Source organism: Microcaecilia unicolor, chromosome 11 (assembly GCF_901765095.1).
Source record: "Microcaecilia unicolor chromosome 11, aMicUni1.1, whole genome shotgun sequence".
NCBI classification, from domain to species: Eukaryota; Metazoa; Chordata; class Amphibia; order Gymnophiona; family Siphonopidae; genus Microcaecilia; species Microcaecilia unicolor.
In genome coordinates, this window is record NC_044041.1 from 69860025 (window position 1) to 69884931 (window position 24907).

General features: G+C 45.5%; 1 protein-coding gene across 3 annotated transcripts in view; it reads right to left on the reverse strand.

Annotated features, from left to right (window-relative positions):
• ARHGAP45 (Rho GTPase activating protein 45) overlaps window positions 1-24907 on the reverse strand; it is a 115795-nt gene that overhangs the window by 61663 nt on the left and 29225 nt on the right. For all 3 annotated transcript variants that reach the window (XM_030219456.1, XM_030219457.1, XM_030219455.1), the window contains exon 3: window positions 5305-5448. In XM_030219456.1, the coding sequence (XP_030075316.1) occupies window positions 5305-5448 (144 nt within the window). The remainder of the gene's footprint in view (window positions 1-5304; window positions 5449-24907) is intronic.

The following is a 24907-nucleotide window of genomic DNA, read 5'->3' on the forward strand; positions in this document are numbered from 1 at the left end:
GTATCCTTGATCATGAGGAAGGTTAGAAATCAGCCTACAACTACAAGGGGGGAACTTGTCAATGATCTCAAGGCAGCTGGGACCACTGTCACCACGAAAACCATTGGTAACACATTACGACATAACGGATTGCAATCCTGCAGTGCCCGCAAGGTCCCCCTGCTCCGGAAGGCACATGTGACGGCCCGTCTGAAGTTTGCCAGTGAACACCTGGATGATGCCGAGAGTGATTGGGAGAAGGTGCTGTGGTCAGATGAGACAAAAATTGAGCTCTTTGGCATGAACTCAACTCGCCGTGTTTGGAGGAAGAGAAATGCTGCCTATGACCCAAAGAACACCGTCCCCACTGTCAAGCATGGAGGTGGAAATGTTATGTTTTGGGGGTGTTTCTCTGCTAAGGGCACAGGACTACTTCACCGCATCAATGGGAGAATGGATGGGGCCATGTACCGTACAATTCTGAGTGACAACCTCCTTCCCTCCGCCAGGGCCTTAAAAATGGGTCGTGGCTGGGTCTTCCAGCACGACAATGACCCAAAACATACAGCCAAGGCAACAAAGGAGTGGCTCAGGAAGAAGCACATTAGGGTCATGGAGTGGCCTAGCCAGTCACCAGACCTTAATCCCATTGAAAACTTATGGAGGGAGCTGAAGCTGCGAGTTGCCAAGCGACAGCCCAGAACTCTTAATGATTTAGAGATGATCTGCAAAGAGGAGTGGACCAAAATTCCTCCTGACATGTGTGCAAACCTCATCATCAACTACAGAAGACGTCTGACCGCTGTGCTTGCCAACAAGGGTTTTGCCACCAAGTATTAGGTCTTGTTTGCCAGAGGGATTAAATACTTATTTCCCTCTGCAGAATGCAAATAAATTCATATACTTTCCACAATGTGATTTTCCGGATTTAATTTGTGATGTGCTATCTCTCACTGTTACCAATAACCTACCCTTCAATTATGGGCTGCTCATGTCTTTGTCAGTGGGCAAACTTACAAAATCAGCAAGGGATCAAATACTTATTTCCCCCACTGTATATGCTGTTAAAATTATGCTCCTCCCAAAGTTGCTTTATCTTTCTGTGGCATTACCCTTCTCCATCCCAAAGAATGTTTTCACTGATTTGCAACGGAATGCTTTTGCCTACATTTTGCGTCAGCCACCCTGGGTTCGCCAGTCAGTGATGTATCCGTTGCGACAGCATGGAGAGATAAGGCTCCCCTCTTTTTATCCCTACTACCAGGCTGCTCACATTCGGATCTTGGCAGACTGATTCCATGGTCCCTGGAGGATTTGGAAAGACCTTGAGCAGACCCGGTTAGTGTCCCAGCCACTGTGGGTGATATCCTGGCTGCTCCACTGGGCTCTGTTGTGGATCAGTGGAGGAGTGGCCTAGTGGTTAGTGTGGTGGACTTTGGTCCTGGGGAACTGGATTCAATTCCCACTGCAGGCATAGGCAGCTCCTTGTGACTCTGGGCAAGTCACTTAACCCTCCATTGCCCCAGGTACAAATAAGTACCTGTATATAATATGTAAGCCACATTGAACCTGCTATGAGAGGGAAAGCGCGGGGTACAAATGTAACAAAACAAAAATAAAATCTTTGGGGCAAACCCTCCCCTGCTCCAGGGCTTGTTGGTGATCTGGGGTAAGGTTCAGGCTAGGTTTTTCCCACTTGCAAATGGCGATTTGTTCCACCTCAAATTTTGTGCCCGGGGTTCTGGATCCTCAGTACCATCACTGGGGGGGCTTGGGGCTCAGAGTCTTGGGGCAGATCTGGAAGGAGGGGGAGGTGCTTCGAGAACCTGCAGGAGGAATATGTTATCCCCAATCAACATATCGTTCAATACTACCTTCGGAGCGTGAAGGGGGAGTTGAGCCTAGTGGAGACACTTTTGGAGGGGGCTATGAGTGGTGGTAGTGGGAGAGGGAGTAGTTTCCATCTTTATTTGGTCTCCTCTCTTATTAAAACCAATCATGCACTATATCTTAAGGTGGGAACGTGATTTGGGTACTACCTATGAATATTGGGGCAAGGAACAAAGTACTTGCTTAAGGTGTCCATTGCAAGCAGTCTGATTGAAAATGGTCATAAAATTCTCTATTGGTGGTTTTATGCTCCATAGCACCTCTTGAAGATGTTCTGTAGGGGCATAGATTTATGCTGGAGAGTATGTGGTGCTGTGGGTGACATGTATCACATGTGGTGGACTTGCCCACTTGCACAGCAGTATTGAACCATGGTTCTTCAATTCGTTTCCACCTTAACACAAGTGACTTACCCTGCTAAGGCGGATCACTACCTCCTACATTTCAAACCTTATGGGGTGAAGCCAAATTGGTGATTCATGTTTTTGTCGCTAATAAGCTTACCTTGGCAGCTGCTTGGAAACAGCCCATCTTGCCGGGACTGCCCGTGATTTTGTACAGACTGGATTACATTCACCAAATGTCCAAATTAACAGTGCTTCACACTGGTCATATTATTGCATATCATAAGGTCTGGGACCTTTACACTGACTGGTGCTGGACTCAACAAGCCACTGCACCTCCTGCCTGGGCGGGGTCACCTCACTCTCCAGTGGTTTCCCATTAGTTGGAATTTGTGCCATACTCTGTGGGGAGGATACAGGCTTTGGTGTTTATGTTGGAGTTTGGGGAGGGAGAGGGTATTGTATTGCTCTTTTGTACCTTTATAATACTTGCCCCACTGTACATTCTCTGGTTTTTGTATGAGAGCTGTTAGTTTTATTTTTCTTTAATGATAACAAAAAAAAAAAAAAAAAACAAATCAAGAAATTCAAGAAGCAGAAGTAATGAGACTGGGAGGAAATACTTTTTACAGACAGGGTGGTAGCGTATGCCAGAAAAGCCAGCAGCAGAGATACTAGAAAACAAAGCTGTGTTGGAATTTAAAACATGCTTGAAATAGGCTTGTTAACTTTAAAAATGAAAAAAAAAAAAGAGAGAAAAGCAATTTCTCCCAGGTTCTGCAATGACCCTGCTTCTTTGGCTTCTGTATGGGAGGTGGACACTGAGAAATGAATGTGTGCCAAAAATTCTACCACCAGTCCAATACACTAGAGAACAACCACAACCATTTTTTTCCCATTTTGGTTTAAACCAAACCTGCAACCAAATTTTGTCGTTTGGTTTCAGCTGAAATGGAAACTGTAAATGAAACTGCACTGCAACCCCTCCCTCCCTCCCTCCCTCCCTCCCTCCCCTGATCAGGAGCAGCTCACCTCCAAGGCGAGCCCCCCCCCCCCGGAACAAAGGCAAGGTTGGACTCGCCACCCCGGGTTTAGGGGGCTGAAGCAATCCGCATTTGCCCCTGCTCCTGCTGGCTCCTTTCTTAACATGGTGGCCGGGCTTCGTCTCGCGAAACCTCCACCAGAAGCCATGAAAGCCATGTTGAGATTGGAGTTGGCATGGATAGTCCAAGAAAGCACAAAGGCAGACGGTCTGCAAACTCCAAGATGGAAAATGAACAGAGCAGATCGTTAACAAGCAAAAAATGATTTATTAATAGAAAACAAATTGCAAAATATATATACACACAAACAGCTGTTTTCCCAGGTGGGAGGTCCAGGCAGGGGGGGCTCATTTTGTTCCAGGGAGGGCCTTGGACCTGGGATGGAAACTGCTTGGGGGAGAGAGAGGGAGCAGGGGGTTGCACCAGAGTTGCGGTTTAAGCTGAAAATACACTCGTATTTTTGACAAAAATAAAAAAAGGATGAAATTAGAATTTCAGCACCAAAACCAAAACTGAAATTCGGTCAGCCTCTACCATGCACCTTCTTAATCTAAATCTGCTATTCTGCGATCGAGCCCCAGATTGAAAGGAAATGGAAGGTCTGTGTCATAGGGGAAAGGAAGACCAGCACTTGCAATGGATAGTTTTTTTTGTTTGTTTGTTTGTTCCTGGGAGCCACTGGCCTCCCTTGAAGTAAACTTCTCAGGTTGGTCAAATACTGGCGGGATGCAGGTGGCAGTAGAAAGATCAGCAATGGGGAGAGGGTGGGTAAAAGAAATGTGTGACTTTATAAGCAGGCCCTGGTGATAGTGTAAGTGCATGTTAAAAGTCCCTAAAAGTAATTACATTTGGTTATCCATGATAAGAAGAGTTATTTCAGGAATACATAAAGGATAAGTAGAAACTGGTTGGAGGAAGCATGCATTTTGTGTTTTGAAGAAGAGCTAACAGACTGTTGGTAATGTCAGTGCTTTTCTGCTAACCGTCAACCCATGTAAATGAATGAGAATGAGTTAAAGGGGAGAAAGGAGACCACCCTGCTAGTGAAGTGTGATCACAGAACAGAATGGTGAGGGTTAGGTTAGTGGTTTGTGCCAGGGGCGTAGCCAGACCTCATGGTGGGAGGGGGCCAGAGGTTGGGGGTGCATTTTGAGTCCCGCCGTGCCGCCTCCCTGCACCACACCTCACCTCCTCAACCCCCCCCCCCCACCCCCACCGCCTTGTCTCGCCTCGCCCCCTCACAAACAAATACCTTTGCTGGTGGGGGTCCCCAACCCCCACCAGCCGAAGCCTTCTTCAGCGCAGTCTCTGGTGCAGCTGCGTTTGCTGCCTGCCCCCTGCTCTTCTTTCTTCTTGCTCCTCCTGTGCACGCTGACGCTGACGTGCACAAGAGGAGCAAGAAGAAAGAACAGCAGGGGCAGGCAGCAAACGTGGCTGCGCCAGATACCACGCTGAAGAAGGCTTCAGCTGGCGGGGGCAGGGGCCCAGATGAAATTTGCGGGGACCCAGGCCCCCGTGGCCCCTCGTAGCTACACCCCTGGTTTGTGAGAACCTAGGAAACTGGGTTCAGTTCCCATTGCAGGCTCCTTGTGACTCCGGGCAATTCACTTAACCTTTCATTGCTCCAGGTACAATACTTAGCAAAGAAAGCACCTGCATATAATAAATGTAAACTACTTTGATTGTACCACAGAAAGGCAGTATATCAAATCCATGACCCCACAGTAGTGGTAACATTCTTAGCTTTCCCTGATAAAGGTCACCTGAATGAGCACTGCTTGAGGAAAGAGGCAGAGGACAAAATGTGATGAGCTTTTAGACCATTATTAAATGGACTTGGGGAAAATCCACTATTTCTGGGATAAGCAGGTATTTGAGACCTGGATTGGCCACTGTTGGAAACAGGATGCTGGGCTTGATGGACCTTTGGTCTTTCCCAGTATGGCAATACTTATGTACTTTCTTCATAGTTGCTACATGACAACAGTATAATTGTCTCACTTCAGAATTTCTTTTCTAGGAGTGTAAGGTAGTATTTGTTTGCTGACCTTTAACTTTGGAGATGAGGGTTCCAGCAGCTGTGAGAGTCTCCACGGTGTTGAGGAGAGGGTATCTGTTGATGGCCTGCTTGAGGATACGCAGTACTTCTCCCAAACACTCATGAGCCAGCAAGCGAGGGGAATCTAGATTTTCTGTAGAACAAAGAAAGCAGAAATCCAATAGCTAAAATATCCATGAGTAGAAAACAGACACATGTTCCCATGTCTCACCCATCCTTTCTGCTTACTGGGAGGTGAATATTTTTCCTATAGTGAGCATCTTGGCCATGTACATATCACCCTCTTCTCTGACCAAGGTCATCCCCCTGTATACAAGAAGTCACCCCCCCAAACACACCTGAACAGCATTTCTTCTATGTATTGAAGGTGTCACCTCCCCTCCCCCTGCATGGATAGCATTACTTCCATGTATTTAAAGTGTCACCCCCCCTCCCCCCATACAACCTTTCCAGCCACATGGACTATCTCACTCCCACCCTGACCTCCATCCCCACCCCACATGGACCATATCACCCTGCCCAGACACACACATCTGGATAGTATTACTCCTGCATCTCCATGCACAGCTTCACCCCCAGGTCTTTCCTGTGCTGATAGCATCTTTCTGTGTACATTTCCTAGGCTGGCAGCACTACATTGTGTGTTTGCAGCCATGGTCTGGACTTGGCTGCTGACAAAAGAGATTTTGTACCCTAGGGAGGAAGAGGAACTGGAGGAGCAGCTGTGTGCCACCGTCTGTGTCGGGCTATGACATGGTGGAGTTCTGATACCACAGGGGCAAGGCTGGTTTCAGGAGAAACAAATGAAGCAATTGCCGAGTAGCAGCACTGGCAGCCACCCTGGTGAAGCTGAATGATAGGCAGAGCTTCAGGCCTTTTGGCCTTGGCTGCCCTAGGCCCCACTGTGTCTAACATTAGTCTTTTATATGGGCAGCACTGGAGGGACATGTCTCTGAGCTTCCACTTGGCCTTGGAGACCAGTGGCATAGCCAGATCCAGTATTTTGGATAGGCCCAGAGCTAACTTAGATGGGCCCTGCACGGCACTCCACAGCACCCCCCCCCCCCCCCCCCCCACAAAAAAAAAAAAAAAGAAAATATATTAAAAAATTATAGATTTTTTCACCTACCTCACATCAACATCTCTCCTCCTCTGTGGCATCCCAGCATCTGCCTGCCCGTCACTGAATCTCGTCCCTCCTTGGTGTACCATACAGGCATCCCCAGCACCTGCAGTGATTCAGTTATTGCTGCCTGCGCCGGCCCTGCAGGCTTCCATCGGCTGGGTCCTGCCAGACAGGAAATGATGAAATTGAGGGTGGGATCCGGCTGATGGAACCTGCAGGGCCGCTGCAGGCAGCAATAACTGAATCACTGCAGACATCAGGGACGCCTGTAAGGAACACCAGGTAGGGACAGGTTCAGTGACATGTGGGCAGATGCCAGGACACCGTGGAGGAGGAGAAATGTTGAGGTGGGATGCCGCCAGTGGGTAGGCCTGAGCCAAGAATGGGTGGGTCTGTGCCTACCCATAGCTACGCCACTGTGATATGGGGCATGAAACAACAATTGCAGATACTGTGACTGAGCAATCTTTCCACCTATTAAGTGAACATACATGGCAGGGGGGCAGAAAGTTACACTAGACGTAGAATGAAATGTTCTCAAACGCTAATGTACATGTGTGCTGTAGGGACGTGTATCTGCCCAGGGCTGCTGCCAAGGACCCCCACACTACAGGGGCAATGACAACCTTGTCAGCTGCTGGCTTTGCCCTCCCCTCCCCTCCCACATGCCCTTCCTATTACTAAGGCTACTATGTGAGGAGTGGGGCTTGTCAGCAGACAAATTTGTCCCATCCTTTTGCATGGATTGCAGCCACCACTCGGGTAAAAGCCTAATTATTTTAGGACTGTTTTTAGAGACATACTTGAGCATCAGGGCAACAGATCTGGCACAGGACAGCTGGACAGATACGTGATGAACAGTGACTAAGTTTAGAGGCTGAATTTATGATGTGACTTCGACGTACATTTATTATTGATAGGAGAAGTATAAACACAGTTAATAAGAGAAGAGGTTCCAGTGACCGGACAGAAAGAGCTCTGCGCATGCCTGGCGAGAGAGAGGTCTTGTGTGCATATTCTTGTCACAATCCTCCCTCAACTTCCTAATGCTCAACGCTAACAGTGTGCCTATATTTGCATACTATTAGTGTTGAGCATTAGGGAGTTGTTTTGCTGCACTGTTCTGGTGCTATTGGCGCTGTTCCTTACAGCGGCTGAGTTTTGAGCATCGGGCCTAGGGCTTTTACCTGCCACCTCCTTCCTCAGCCCTCTGTGGTACCCATTTGAAAGTGCAACACCACTCCGTGAAAGACTCCACTGGCTCCCCATCAAAGCACGAATAAACTTCAAAGTCCACACAATGATCCACAAGATCCTCCACGGAGAATCTCCAAGTTACATGTCCAATCTGATCGACCTTCCAGCCAGGAATGGGTCCAAATCTTCTTGAACATATCTTAATCTACACCTTTCCAACTGCAAAGGTCTCAAATACAAAACCTACTACGCATCCAACTTCTTCGTCATAGGCAGCCAACTCTGGAACTCCATACCAAGATACATCCGATCTACCAATGAACACCTACCCTTCCGAAAGCCGCTGAAAACTTACCTCTTCAAACAAGCCTATCTAAACGACCCAACTTAATTTTAAGCACCTAATACACACCATTAACACTACCCATACTTCAACCCCTCCCCCTTCCCCACACCTCTTCCTCTTTTCTACTCTATACAACTATGTAATCTTTGCTATACCTCTGTACCCATACATTGTAAGCCGCACTGAACCTGCCATTGAGTGGGAAAGAGCGGGGTATAAATGCTACAAATAATAATAATAATAATAATAATTAGGCTATTCCTCTCCTCCATCTAAAAATATTCAGTTGGCAGCTGGGCTGGATATATAAATGCTTTAAAAATGCAGCACTTCTATGTATATCTTTTATTTATTAAGCTTTTAAAGCCGGTTTAGCAGCCATGATAACATGGGATATCTTTGGCTGGTTTAAACATAGCTGGCTAACGCTGAATATCAGCTTAGCTGGTTATCTTTAAACTGGACAAAAATAAATTGGATATTCAACAGCCTAGCATTGACTATCCGGGCTTAGGACCAATCACGAGAGTTAGCTGGTCTAACTCCTGCAGTCTGAATTTCAGCCCCAATATGTCCTCACCCCAAAAAGCTTACTGTCTAAGGAGGTCTTTTTTGTTTTTTTTTACAGAGGTGCACTAACATTTTTAGTGCACACTAATTTACATGTGTTAAACACTAAGATGCCCATAGAAATATAACGGGCATCTTAGCATTAGCACACAATAATTTTTAATGTGCACTAAAAAAATACTAGCGTGCCTTTGTAGAAGGGGTCCTAAGTGAGTACCTGCAGTGGTGTAGCCATAGGTGAGCCCAGGTGGGCAGTGACGTACCCACTTTGGGCTCAGGCTCACCCAGCTACCGCTGCCGCACACCCTTGCTGTGGCTGGCAGGGGTCCCCAAGCCCCACCAGCTGAAGACCTCCTCAAAGCTTTTCTAGTAGCATGCCCCTTGGCTAACTTTGTTCTGCTATCCAGCATCTTTCCCTCTCGCTTTCATTTTCCCCCCACCCGCAGTCCAGCAGCTCTCTCTCTCTCCCTTCCTCCTTGCCAACAATCCAGTATCTCCCACAGTTTGTCAGCCCCGCCCCCACCCCCACCCCCACCCCCACGTGCACCTTTTAAAACTTCATTTCTGGAGGTTGCTGGCAGTAAGCAGTGATTACTTCCTGTTTCTGCATAGGTGGGACTGTGTTAGAGAGAGGGCAGGCTCTGTGACCAGCCATGAGCAGCATATGTGAATCTCTACTCACTGCTATCAACCTCCAGAAGTGAAGAGAAGTTTTAAAAGGTACACCGGAGGGGTTGAGAGACTGTAGGGAATGGTGGATAATTGGGAAGGGGGGAAGGAGCGGAGATAACATTTCTGTGCCTACCCACTTTGTGCTCAGGCCCACCCAAAATTGTCTGTCTGGCTAAGCTAGGGTACTGGAGACAATGCAACATAAAGAGGGGCATTTTTAATAAGTTGACCAAGTTTGAATTGGGACGTTTTGCTCAATACATCCAAAAAACAAATATCCATCTTAGAACCCTTTTCGAACAGGAAAAATGCCTGGGATTCTATTTCAAAAATGGCTCAAAGATGGACATTTGTTTTGGATGTAATGAGCAAAATGTCCCAAGATGACGTTGGTGCCAGGCAAAATAGTGAAAACTATTAGAATTACAGAACACGTAGACAGACATGGTTTAATGGGACAGAGTCAGCATGGGTTCAGCCGAAGGAAGTCTTGCCTCACCAATTTGCTTCATTTCTTTCAAAGGCATGAATAAACATGTGGATAAAGGTGAGCTGCTTGATGTAGTGTATCTAGATTTTCAGAAAGCTTTTGATGAGAAAAGTAAAGAGTCATGAGATAGGAGGCAAAGTTCTGGTGTGGATTAGGAATTGGTTATTGCACAGAAAACAGAGTGTAGGGTTAAATGGTCATTTCTCTCAATGGAGGAGGGTGAACAGTGGAGTGCAGCAGGGCTCTGTACTGGGACCGGTGCTATTTAACATATTTATAAATTGTATTTTATTTATTTATTTGTTACATTTATATCCCACATTTTCCCACCTATTTGTAGGCTCAATGTGGCTTACATAGTACCGGAGAGGCATTACAGACTCCGGTGTAAACAAATACAAAGTGATGTTGTGGTAAGATAAAGTTCATCTGGCACAGCCACACTAGGGAATCGTACAACGGAAGAGTTGTGTTATGTCCATTACGTTCTTTAGTTTTGTTGTGTTGCAAAGATCAGGCATTTATGTTGGATCGGTAGGGTATGCCTTTTTAAACAGGTTAGTTTTTAGTGTTTTCCCGGAAGTTTAGGTGGTCGTTCGTAGTTTTCAAGGCTTTTGGTAATGCGTTCCACAGTTGTGTGCTTATGTAGGAAAAACTGGATGAGTGAGTTGATTTGTATTTGAGTCCTTTGCAGCTTGGGTAGTGCAGATTTAGGTACGTTCGTGTTGATTCGGATGTGTTTCTAGTTGGTAGGTCGATCAAGTCTGTCATGTATCCCGGAGCTTCACCGTAGATAATTTTGTGAACCAGAGTGCAGATTTCGAAAGCAATGCGTTCTTTGATTGGGAGCCAGTGTAGTTTTTCGTGAAGGGGTTTTGCACTTTCAAATCGTGTTTTTCCGAAGACAAGCCTAGCTGCCGTGTTTTGAGTAGTCTGAAGTTTCTTTAATGATATGGAAATTGGAACGATAAGTGAGGTGATCAAATTTGCAGATGATATGAAACTATTTAAAGTTGTTAAAACACATGTGGACTGTGAAATATTGCAGGAAGACCTTAGGAAATTGGAAGACTGAGCATCCAAATGGCAGATGAAATGTAATGTGGACAAATTATACCAACTCGTGAACAAACTATTAGACTTCACCTTGGTCACCACAACCAATACAGACATCCCATTTGCAGACAACCTTGCTAAATACTTCAATTAAAAAATTGCAAACCTACGTAACACGCTACCTCAGGACAACACCGATATCGAAAATTTCATCACTGGCTTGGACCCAACCCCTGGCGAATACCCAGCAGACTGAACCTGGTCAAACTTCGCTCTCCTCACCGCGGAAACAGTCACCCAGGTGATTAATAGGTTCTCCAACTCTCACTGTAAATTGGATACCTGCCCCAGCTACCTAATAAAATCCGCCCCCCACCACTTCATAGCAGACCTTACATCTGTTGGTGGAGGTGTACTTTGTACTTATGAAGGCCTGAACCAAGCAATTTCAGTGCTGCTAAGTATCTAATATCTAAGAATTAATATACAGATAATGAGAAGTGGAAATTTCTCTTTTTTTCTGTAAATGAGAGGAAGACCAGGTAACACCTTATTTCCTTCTCTGCCTAGAACAATTCAAACACTATCTCCCTGATCCCTGGAGTCAATAGCAATAGTTCTATTGACAAGAGAAACCTAACACCTCTATAGCAACTCTATAAGGAAGCAGTAGTTAACTTTTGTCTCCTCTTTTAGAATAGGGGAAATACTAATTAAAGGTTCTGAGAAATGTATTCTTGTGTGAGAAAGGCTGGAAAGATGAATAGAAGAGGTCCAAAACATTTGGCCAACATACCAAATGCATCTTCAAAAGGAAATATAAACAGATGCTATATGTTTCTTTATTGTCAGGAGATCCTGCCTGACTGTAAGATGCTAATTAAGGGGGTAAGAAAAAACCCTCCCCCCCTTCTTGTGCTCCTCTTGTATTGAAAGGAAAAAGAAATCCTATATAATATTCCTCTGCCAGATAGGAGGGAGGTCAGTGTGCAGCGCTCCTGGTCTCATGCCAGAGAACTGGGAGACTGCCCTGGCCAACTTTCCATTGTGATTTCTATTTCTATAATATGTTCTCATTTCTGTCATATTCTAGACTATTTCTATGACTATTTCTTATTATTTATCCTAATCTCTGGATAAAAATAAACCTGTGTTTTCCCCCAACGGAAGCTTCTCTTGGCTCTCTTTTCTGTGTTTTTGTTTAAAGGCTTTAATCCACTTGTCAGAGTTTCTTAAGGTATAGTTGAGAGGGTTTGTCTGTGTAGTATTGCTGGCCTGATTGGACTCCGCCGGCCGCAAGAACAGACGCAAACACATCCCACTTAAACTACATGCTTCAACAAGGTCTCTTCCCTAAGAAAAATGGCAACATCCTACTCACCCCAATACCAAAAGATCCCAAGAAAAATCAAACGAAATCACTAACTATCTCCCAGTAGCATCAATCCCACTGGTGGTCAAACTGATGGAAAGCATGGTAACCAAACAACTTACTGATTATATAAACAAATTCACAAGATTACATGAATCACAATCAGGATTTCGCCCCCTCCATAGCACTGAAACAATACTAATTACCCTCCTAGCCAAATTCAAGCAGGAAATAGCAACAGGCAAAAGCATACTTCTCCTCCAATTCGACATGTCCAGTGCGTTCGACATGGTAAACCATAAAATACTACTACGACTCCTAGATTACTTCAGGATTGGTGGACACATACTTAGTTGGATCAAGGGTTTCCTAACTGCTAGAACATATCAAGTGAAATCAAGCTCAAACATATCATCACCGTGGAAAGCAGAATGTGGAGTACCTCAAGGATCACCACTTTCACCGATCCTTTTCAACCTAATGATGACCCCACTAGCCAAATCCTTATCCAACCAAGGCCTTAACCCTTTGATTTACGCAGACGATGTCACAATATACATTCCTTACAAACGTGATCTGACAGTAATCACCAACGAAATCAAGCTCAGCTTGAATATCATGGACTCATGGGCAAACGCATTTCAACTAAAACTCAACACAGAAAAAACACACAGTCTCATCCTCTCATCCCAACACAATACGTACAAACCCACAAATTTAAACACCCCAGATTATACCCTCCCTATCTCAGACAGCCTGAAAATTCTCAGTGTTACAATCGACCGTAACCTCACACTAGAGAACCAAGTGAAATCTACAACAAAGAAAATGTTCCACTCAATGTGGGAACTGAAACTCGTGAAACCATTCTTCCCGAGGGAAACATTTCGCAACTTGATACAATCAATGATACTAAGCCATGTAGACTACTGCAATGGAATTTACGTGGGATGCAAAGAACAAATTATAAAGAAACTTCAGACCACTCAAACCATGGCAGCCAGGCTTATATTTGGAAAAACGCGATTCAAAAGCGCCAAACCCCTCCAAGAAAAACTGCACTGGCTCCCAATCAAAGAACGTATTGCTTTCAAAATCTGCACCCTGGTTCATAAAATTATCTACGGCGAAGCTCCAGGATACATGACAGACCTCATTGACCTACCAACCAGAAACACAACAGGATCAACATGAACATACCTAAATCTCCACTACCCAAGCTGCAAAGGACTCAAATACAAATCAACCTATGCATCCAGCTTTTCCTACATAAGCACACAACTATGGAACGCATTACCAAAAGCCGTGAAAACAACTTATGATCACCTAAACTTCCGGAAATCATTAAAAACTGTTCAAAAAGGCATACCCTACCAACCCAACTTAAATGCCTGTACCCTGCAACACAACGAAACCAAAGCTCATAATGGTCATATAATAACTCTTCCTCTCTACGATTCTCTTCCTCTCTACAATTCCCTAATGTGTCTGTACACACGAACCTTATTCTACTACAACATTACTGTATTTGTTCATACCGGAATTGGGGAACGCCTTTACGGTACTATGTAAGCCACATTGAGCCTGCAAATAGGTGAGAAAATGTGGGATACAAATGCAACAAATAAATAAATAAATAAAATAAATAAATACATAAATGCAAGGTGATGCTCATTGGAAAGAATAATCTGAATCATAGTTACCTGATGCTAGGGTCCACCTTGGGGGTCAGTGCTCAAGAAAAAGATGTGGGTGTCATTATAGATAATACGCAAATCTTCTGCTCAGAGTGCGGAGGTGGGAAAAAAATCAAACAGGATGCTAGGAATTATTAGGAAAGGGATGGTGAATAAGATTGAAAATACTATAATGCCTTTGTATCACTCCATGGTGCATCCATACCTTTAGTATTGAATTCAGTTCTGGTCGCCGTATCTCAAAAAAAAAATAGTGGAATTAGAAAAGGTTCAAAGAAGAGTGACCAAAATGGTAAAGGGGATGGAACTCTTCTCATATGAGGAAAGGCTAAAGAGGTTAGGGCTCTTCAGCTTGAAAAGAGATGAATGAGGGGAGATAAGATTGAGGTCTACAAAATCCTGAGTGGTGTAGAGCAAGTAGAAGTAAATCGATTTTTTACTTGTTCCAAAAGTACAGACTAGGGGACACTCGAGGAAGTTATATGGAAATACTTTTAAAACAAATAGGAGGAAATATTTTTTCACTTAACAAATAGTTAAGCTCTGGAACTCTTTGCTGGAGGATGTGGTAACAGCAGTTAGCGTATCTGGGTTTAAAAAAGGTTTGGACAAATTCCTGGAGTAAAAAGTCTATAGACATAGGAAGCAACTGCTTTTCCTGGGATTTGTAGTATGGAGTGTTGCCACGGTTTGGGTTTCTGCCAGGTACTTGTGACCTGTCTTGGCCACTGTTTGGAAAACAGGATACTGGGCTACATGGACCATTGGTCTGACCCATTTTGGCTACTCTTATGTTCTTATGCACAGAAGACATCTAAAAAGAAGAGCCATTTTCCAAACTGACACATCCAACTTATAAATGCCAAGAAAATACAGGTACAAGAACATCTGGCATTATTTTGAGAGAAATGGCCACACAGATGTCCCTGGAAATCAGAGGGACAACCTAGTGGTCAGTGCAGTGGACTTTAAACAATGGCACCCAGGTATAATTCCCATCATAACTCCTTTATTTTGTGTTGTAAGCCCTCCAGGAACAGAATAATACCTACTGTATCTAACTGTACTCCACTACAATAGCCTACAGGCGTCAGGGCCTCTCCTCAGGCATGTCCCGCTTACTCTGATTTAACTTCCTGTTTTCCACATAGGTGGGTCATGCCTGAGGAGAAGCCCTGAAGCCAGCACAAGGCTGGCTGACTTAAGCACCAGTGCCAGAGAAGTACTACGGAGGACCCCGGGGATGGAAGACAGTGGGCAGAAGGGAGAGATGCAGGATTCATGCAGTAGGGAGTGGGGTGGTCAGGAGAAGGGAGAAAGAGACTGGACTGGAGAAGGGAAAGAACCAGGGAGAGATGCCAGATCACGGGAGTAGGCTGGGGAGATATGTACTCCCAAGATGGAGTGGGTGTGCGGAAAGAGACAAGGGAAAAGATGAGCATGGGGAGAGATAAGGGGGGGAGATAGGGACAACCTGAAAATTCTCAGAGTGACAATCGACCGTAACCTATCACTAGAGACCCAAGCGAAGTCCACCATAAAGAAAATGTTTTTAGCAATGTGGAAACTTAAACGCGTTAAACCATTCTTTCCGAGGGAAATATTCCACAACCTGATACAGTCAATGGTACTAAGTCACGCTGACTACTGTAATGGAATCTAAGCGGGATGCAAAGATCAAATCATAAAGAAACTTCAAACCGCCCAAAACACAGCAGCCAGACTAATATTTGGAAAAACACGTTTTGACAGCGCCAAACCATTACAAGAAAAACTGCATTGGCTACCAATCAAAGAACGCATCACTTTCAAAATCTGCACGACTGTTCACAAAATATTTTATGGCGAGGAACCGGGATACATGACAGACCTCATCAACCTGCCGGCCAGAAACACCACAAAATCTACATGATCATACCTAAACCTCCACCACCCAAGCAACAAAGGACTCAAATACAAATCCATCTACACAACCAGCTTTTCGTATTTAAGCGCACAACTATGGAACGCACTGCCAAAAGGAGTAAAAACTACACTCGACCATCTAGACTTTCGGAAAGCACTAAAGACAGACCAGTTCAGAAGAGCATACCCCACCGTCTCAACATAAAATACCTGGACACCTACGTCATAATGAAACCAAAGACCTTACTGAACATTACCTGACTCTTCCTCCCCTCTCCCTCTCTAAGACTCCCCAATCCAACCTACCATACATGTACTTCATCCCACCACAATATCACTTTGTATTATTCACACCATGTATTTGTACATACCGGAATCGGCTATCATCGCCGTTAATGGTAATATGTAAGCCACATTGAGCCTGCAAATAGGTGGGAAAATGTGGGATACAAATGTAACAAGCACAAAAAAAGGGAAAACTCCACTATAATTTGTGAGATACAATAATCATATACATAGTGGGTCTGTTCTTGCAGAGTGTAAGGTGTCAGACAAAGAATGGAAGGGGGAAAGAGACCTCAGACAGGTGATTATAGCACAGCACAGTGCATTCAGCATATTCTTTAAAAATTTCCTTAAAAAAATACATTTTTTTCACACCAAGGGAGGAGGTTGGATAAAGACCAATGATTGATCCATGGTGACTCACCAAATGAGTATTTTCAGCAATTGTGCTGTAATTTCACCTGGAAGAACAGACCAGGTGTGTATATGATTATTGTAGGATACAAATGTAACAAATACAATAAATAAATAAATAAATAAATAAGGACATATAAAACAAATTCTGGGCAGGACGGGACAGGGATACAGAGGGTCAGTGGTGGACAGGGAGAGGGTAGGGACTGTGGAACACAAAGAGGCAGTGCTGGAAAGGGGAAGATAGAAACACTACTGGAAAGGGGGGGGAGATGGAGATACGGGGACAATGTTGAAAAAGGGGGGAGATGAGGATGCAGGGGACAATACTGGAAAAGGGGAGAGATAGGAACATAAAGAGGCAATGCCAGAAAGGGAGGGATGAGAATTCTGGAAAAGAGATGCGGATACTGGGGGGGGGGGGGGGGGGATGCAGGAAAAGGGAGGAGATGCGGTCACTGGGCATAATGCTAGAAAACGGGGAAGATGCAGAGACTTTGGGGCAATGCTGGAAAAGGGGGGAGTTGGGGACACAGGATGTAATGCTGGAAAGGGGGGATATGGGGATATAGGGGGGTAATGCTGGAAAGGAGGGGAGATGGGGACACAGGGGGTAATGCTGGAAAAGAGCAGAGATATTCTAATCTCTGCTCTTTTCCAGCATTACCCCCTATATCCCCATATCCCTCCTTTCCAGCATTGTCCCAGTATCCCCATCTCCCCCCCTTTCCAGTAGTGTTCCTATCTTCCCCTTTCCAGCACAGCCTCTTTGTGTTCCACAGTCCCTACCATCTCCCTGTCCACCACTGACCCTCTGTATCCCTGTCCCATCCTGCCCAGAATTTGTTTTATATGTCCTTATTTATTTATCTATTTATTTATTGTATTTGTTACATTAGAATAAGGGGGGCAATGCTGGAAAAGGGGGGAGATGGGACACCGGGAGACTTTGCCTACAGCAAACAGATAAAATAGAATCAGAATTGCAAGATATCAAAGATGTGCATTTCCAAAGTCTGGCATATTGCAATTAATAAATTCAAAATAAAATACTTTTTCCTGCCTTTGTTGTCTGAGCATTTTATTTTTTCCATTCACTGTGGTCCCAGTGTCTCTTTTCTGATTTCCTCAGTTATTTTATGACTTTCCAGGGTCTCTGTCCATTTGGCATTTCTTCTTTCTCCATGTCCATCATCCATTTTCCCTCTGCACCCTATTCGTCCTGTCCAGCATTTCCTTTGTGCATATCCTCCCCCCCCCCCCCCATGTTCAGCATCTGCCCTCTCAGTATCCCCCAGACACCTCCTTTCCAGCATTGTCCCTCTGGGTCCCCATCCACCCCCCTTTTCCAGCATCGCCCTCTCTATGTCCCTATCTTACCCCCTTTTCCAGCATATCCCCCTATGTCCTTAACTCACCTCCTTTTCCAGCATGTCTATCTGTGTCCCTGTCCTCAATCCCCCCCCCCCCCCCCACCAATGTTCACCAACTGCCCTCTCAGCGGTGTCCCTATCTCCCCCCTTTTCAGCATTGTTCCTCTGTGTCCCTATCTCCCCCACTTTTTCAGCATGTGCCTCCCTCTGTGTCCCCTATCTACCCCCCTTTCAGCATTGTGTCCCTCTATGTAGCATTGCCCCTTTTGTGCCCCTATCTCTCCCCACCTTTCAGCATTGCCATTCTGCATCCCTGACCTTATAGTTCCTACCTGCCCCTTCTGTCTTCTACGTCCTTGTTTATCCCCATGTTCATTGTGCATCGCTCCCCCTCTCTTCTCTCCCCTTCTCTGGTCTTTTACACTTTCTTGCTTTCTTTCTTCCCCTGCTCCCTGGTGAGTCCTGCATCTGTCCCTCTCACTTCTCCCACTCCCCCCTTCCCTGTCAGTCCTCTGTACTGTTTTTACTCAGCAGCAGCAGCAGTGACAAGCTGCCAGCGTTAGGGCCTTGCCTCTGTGCATCCCACCCGTATCTGAAAGCAGTCTGGTTCCGACCAGTTGAAACCAGTTTCAGACAGGTCAAAACTGGTTGGGAATCGGTTCAAACCAGTTCCGACTGGTTTGTTCAAACTGGTTCTGACCGATTTGGTTCTGACCAGTTGAAACCTGGGACACACAGGTAGAGGGATGTGATAATACCACTGTCTAAAGCACAGCAGAGACCTCATTTAGATTCTATACAAGTATTTGTAAAATAATACACAAAGCCTTGTAAAAATATACCTTGTCCATTGTAAGTTAATACACACACTTTATCCTTCCCTCTGCCACTGCTTATACCCTACTTCCCTCTACTATTTTTCCCATTTTATTTCTACTTCTTTTTTCTCTCTTGAACTGACTTTTTTAGATTTGTAAGCCGCATAGATGTATTTTTATGACTTGTGGGATAGCAAGATTGTAATAAACTTGAAACTTTTCAACAAATGATACAACTTGAAACTTTCCACCAAATGATACTACAATGCAGACCAATACAATGTAACTGGCAAGAATACAACTGCAATATGTTAACAACATAACCATGACAAACATTTTCAATAAAGCCCTAATCTGCTACGATACCCCCAGCAAGAACCCCCTCCCCCACATCCCCCGCCCCTTACCATATCCCAACCCTCTCCTGTAACAAACCCTCCATACAACCCCTCCTCAAACAGCAGTAAAAGAAAACCATTCCTGTCCTCCAACTCCTAGCATTAGAGTTCCAAGGTATTCGAAAAGGATGATCCTTCTCTAATGGGAAAAGCATGCAAATATGGGGTCCAAAGCTTAACAAAGCATTTCTGGGCCTTCAAGCCACAATCCTCCACTGAAAGTTGCTCCATGTTGAGCAGTTCATGCATTTGATTTTTCCACTGTGTCAGAGTTTGTGGAGAATCTTTTATCCACTGTAGTAATATACAACGTTTCACTATGAGGGCAGCTTGTGCAGAAAAGACCAATCTGCATCATCCAGAATACACATCTGGGGTGTAGCTGTCCAGTGCTGTTGATACATACTCCCCAGATAGGCCCAGACTGCATTCCAAAATGTACGAACAGAACGGCAATCCCAGACACAATGTCTGTACGAGGTGTCCGGTTGCCCAAACTTGTTACAAACCTCAGATGTAGGAAAGTCCATCTTTGGCTCATGAACGTGGATATACATAAGTAAGAGGAATTTATAATGTAATTCCTGGAGCTGGACACTACCCCGCTAAACGCAGACCAACTCTGGAGCAAGTGATCAAGGAGCAAGTGATCAATGGTTTACCTCCAAACCCATAGACCCAGCAGGTGAGAATATGGTGAATCGGGGTAAGGCCTATAGGTTTTTTTTTAATGTTTCATAGTCCTCTCTTCACCAAACCCTTATGAAATGCTGGTAAGGGCCAGCTATCATCAAAAGGAGATTCAGCAAAGTCTACTTGACAGGTCCAAAATAAAGCTTGGGCATAGTGTTGTAACTGGAGATAAGGATACCAGTCAGAAGAGCACAGACCATAATCACGCTTGAAAGAATCATATGACAACATCTTGGGCTCATCATCTTGTACAACATGTTTATCAATATCAATCCCTGTGTCTGCCATCGAGTGATACCAGTTGACATCACACCAGGAGGGAATTCCACATTGCCCTTAATGGATAAATAGTGGGAACAATGGGAGCTCAAACCAAACTTCTTGTGGAATAGAGTCCAACCCTAGCGCAGTGCTTTCACTAAATATGCTTTTACCGTTTTCAACTCCACCACCTCCCGCGGGAGGGCATTCCAAGTATCCACCACTCTCTCCGTGAAAAAATACTTCCTGACATTTTTCTTGAGTCTGCCCCCTTCAATCTCATTTCATATCCTCTAGTTCTACTGCCTTCCCATCTACGGAAAAGGTTCTATACTTCCCAAATTGCAAAAAAGTGATCTACAAAACTGTCCACTCTCACTTACTTAGGAACCAAATGGTGGAACTCCTTACCACCCCAAAATAAGAAATATACAGGAATATACTAGATTCCGCAAAATCCTCAAATCATTCCTATTCAAACAAACCCTCACAAAGAACAACCATATCTCAAACAATTAATTATTACCTGACTTGGTTATTACTCTACTTACTATTAACTTTCTCTTTGCTTCATGTACAATTTCTCATTCATAATAGGTTTTCTAAATGTTAAACATCCATAGCTATCCCAGTATGTTTATGATACTGTATTGTAAAATTGGATTCTTACAACAAATTACTTTCTTATGCATTATTCTTGGTTATGTATTCAATACTGTTTATTGGAAGCCACATTGAACTGAAACTTGTTTGGGATAATGTGGGATATAAATGTCACAAATAAATAAATAATAGTGTGTGTGGGGGGGGTCATTTAGCCAATTTAGCATGTGAAATATATGCCAAATTTAAAGGGGCAACTAGTTCAGTCTCATAGGTCACATCACAAAACTGTGAGGTAGGAACACCCAGTCCCAGGCGTAGTGTAAGTGACATGCTATGGCATACGCTCGGAGATCTGGCAATGTCACACCACAATCCCTCTGCAACAAGTGGAGCTGATGAAGAGAGGCCTGAGACTTCTGCCCCGGGTGCACGCCGATGGGGGGGTGCCACGCGCCTGTCCGATACGTTTGTTCTGTGCTCCCTCTGCCCCGGAACAGGTTACTTCCCGTTCCAGGGCAGAGGGAGCATGGAAACAAACGAAGCGGACAGGCGCGCGGCACCCCCCCCAGCGGCGTGCACCCGGGGGGGGGTTCCTTCACTGGGGGGGGTGTCCTTTCGCCGGGGGGGGAGGGTCGCGCTGCACCCAGGGAGGGGGCGCTGCACCCAGGGGGCAGGGCACATCGGTGATCTGCCCCAGGTGTCAGCCCCCCTAGGAACGCCACTGATTGCTGCTGCCATCAGTGAAAGTGCGGAGGTAGAGTGGGGAGGGGAATGTTGCCAGGCCATGGGTGGGGGGCAGTGCATTTTTTTTTTGTAGCAAAAAAGGTGCTGGTACTCAAATGCTAGGCCACCCTTCAGGGGTGGGGTGATCACTGACGGACCCACTCCACATTAGCCAGGCCCCCTGCAATCAGTCACAGAATCTATGACAAGGCAGGATTGGTCTGTAGAGCCTGAGCTCTTCATTAAAATTTGGAGGTCCATGGGGTAATTTTAGCAGACAATGGAAAAGGTGCCGGTACTCAGTACCCCCTCAAAAAAAAAAGTCCTGGTGGGGGGGGGGCAAATTCTGGATCTATGATTAGAGAAGAGGGCGAGAGGAGAGCGAAGCAGCAGTTGCTGAACTGTTTTGGGGGCGTCATTGCTCACAATTCTTTTTCTATTTTACTTGTTTTCTGTATAGGCTGAGTCTGATTTCTTGAGGCTCCAATTCAGTTTTGTTTGCCTTCATAGCTCTATTACTGATGTCTGGTCCCTTGTTTCATATTTGTTGAGGGTCTGTCTGTATTTTGTGCTTTTGACCAAGGTGCAGTATTCTGTTAGCATGTAGTTTCTGAGCAGAGATCTGTAGCAGTCCTGTTCTTTTTTTTTTTTTTTTTTTTCACAAGGTGCCTATTGGAGTTTTAGGGCCTGGGGTAATATTTACAGTGCTGCCTTTTCATGGATAAGTTTGTTCTTCTTTGAGTCCTGGGACTTAGTGATGTTATGATGTCTGAGTGTACTTTTGCACAAGTTTGTGCATAGTGTTTTGCAATGGAGGGATTGTTTGTTGGCCTGAGATTACATTAAAAATTTAATATAATTTTAATTATAATATCAGACGGGGTTTTAGAACATTCTGCAGGATCTGATGAGTGTGGAGGTGGTTGTCTTACAGAAGACGTTTGTCTGATCAGGTTTAAATTATAAGACACTGACTCTTGAGGAGCTTTTAGTTACAGTTGAATTGTTTCCATAGATGTGTATGTGGTTTAGAGGCATATTTTCAAAGCACAAAGTTACATCTTTGTAAGTCTAACTGCTTTGAAAATGAGCCCCTTAGTGTTGGTAAGTGCTTGAAATAATTGTTTAAAATATGAAACATGCCATTATACAGAAATAAATCTTTAGGTTCACATGAAGCATTACTTGTCAATAAAAGTAGCCAGCGGCCCTTACTTAGGTCTTAGTCCCTTCACCACTGTGCCAAATTTATACCCCAAATGCACCAGGAAGAAATCTCACTCATTGGCCTTCATTCTCACTCTTTGGAATGGACCATCTCCGGACCAGCATCTTTCCTCACTTCCCTTTTCCTGCTCCAGCAGTTTCCTTCCCCTCTCCAACCCCCCCCCCCCCTCGCCAGCCCCACTGTGTCCAGCAATAATAATAAATACAGCAGTATTGATCTGCAGCTGATGGCTCTGCTTCTTCCAATATGAACATCCTGTTTTTTAAGGTGCAAAACCAGCAGATTCATCAGCAGCGTGATTTAGACAGCGGCTCTGCGCCTTTATGCTGCATTTGTTTTAGCGGGAAGCAGCTTGGCTGGCCTAAGGAAGAATGTACCAATGGTCCTGGGGGGGAGGGAACATCTATAAAAGTTTGCCCAGGGCCCCATAGATGGTTACAGCGGACCTGATCAAATCCAGTCCCCCTTTGATGCCCAAGGTCACAAAGAGCATCAGTGGCAGGAACAGCAGTTGAACTCTGGCTTCGCTGCTCCTCAGCCTGTTGCTCTAACCAACTAGGCCACTTCCTCTCCATACTAAGCCTCTTGCACACATTACTCTGCTCGAATGACGGCAGGTGTAAATATCTGCACATACTTGTGCATTACATACAGTATGTGTGCACATTATAACACCATCCAAACAGCACCCCTGGGAATGTCTATGCATGGTCATGTGCTTACTTTTACACATGTATACCACTGCACAATCTTATGAAAAAAACCAGACCTTTTCCACAACAAAACATGCCTTATAATAAGCTATATGTCTGGAACAGGGGGGTGTTTCTCTATCTCTGTTTTGCCCTGCTGACAATATGTAGGATCTAATATATTTGTTTCTTTGGAAGCCCTTGTAAAGGAAAGCTTTTATTGCTGTGGATATTAACCACTTCACACTTAGGCCATCCATTGCTTAGCAATTTCTTCTTCAACATGAGTTGCCCATTAGGGCTGGTGCAAGAGTATTAAGCACTCTAGTGTAACTGTTTGCCTTGCAGCCCCTTGTGGAGAGGTAGCCTAGTGATTAGTACAGCGGGCTTTGATCCTAGTGAACTGGGTTTAATTCCCACTGCAGCTCCTTAGGACCGATGATCAGAAGCATACACATACTAGCACTTGAGTTTGCTCCTGCCCCATGATCAGAGCCGGTGAGCATGCTAAACAGGGCATTAACTATTCCTCCCCAATGCTCAGCAAGCAGCGTGCCAAACATGGGCACAGCTGCCATGGTAAACCCTAAGCCAACTTGGAGCTGGCGTTAGGGTTTGCAAAGCATTGAGGAGGAATGGGGAGCCCTATCCAGCATGCATTTGCATGATTACAGACATACCCCCCCCCCGGATACCTAACCCCCCCCCCCCCCACAAGTTTCCCTGGTGGCCCAGCGGCCTTCTCCCCTCCCCACCCCCCAGACATGGAGGTGGAAGCTGGATCTCCAGCTCCCCGACCCCCCCCCCCCCCACAACACAAGGGGGCTGGAAGATCTGAGATTTTGATAATGAAATTCAATAATCATTACCACCCAGCAACACTCCTACCAGAACTATCCTGTGAAAATGCATTATTGGACATTTCTACTATAATAAAAGGCACCTTCAACATTCTGAAGCTGACTCTGTGGCTTCAAGTGAAGGGTTCGTTAGGTTCGTCGCTCTGTCACCATCTCTGTCGGCCCCGCCCTCGCGCCTCTGATAGGTCCGCCACCCTCAACGTCATCACGTTTTGACGTCGAGGGCAGCGGACCTATCAGAGGCACAAGGGCGGGGCTGACAGAGATGGTGACAGAGCGACAAACATGAAGAAAAAAATACCTTCACTTCAGCCACGGAGTCAACTTCACCACGTTGCAGGTGGGTGGCTGGAGGGAAGGGAAAGAGAGGGGGCAACTACCCTGGAACATGGAGGGAGGGAGACATGGGGGGCAACGACGCTGGAACTAACTTGGAGGGGGGCCAGACAGACACAGAAACTGGGATGGAGGGAGGGAGGGGGGACCCAGAAACTGGGAGGGAGGGGGAGAGGGGGGGAAAAGACCCTGGAACAGGTTGGGTGGGTGGGAGGGAGGGACAGCGGACACTGGAACTTGGAGGGGGGCCGACTGGAACTTAGAGGGGGGCCAGGCGGACCAAGAAACTGGGATGGAGGGAGGGAGGGAGGGGGGACCCTGAAACTGGGGGAGAGGGGGGGAAATGATCCTGGAACTGGGTGGGTGGGAGGGAGGGAGAGTGGACACTGGAGCTTGCAGGGGGGGCAGACCCTGAAACTGGGAGGGAGGGGGCCCCTGGCACACACTCTTATTCTCACACACACACATTCACAC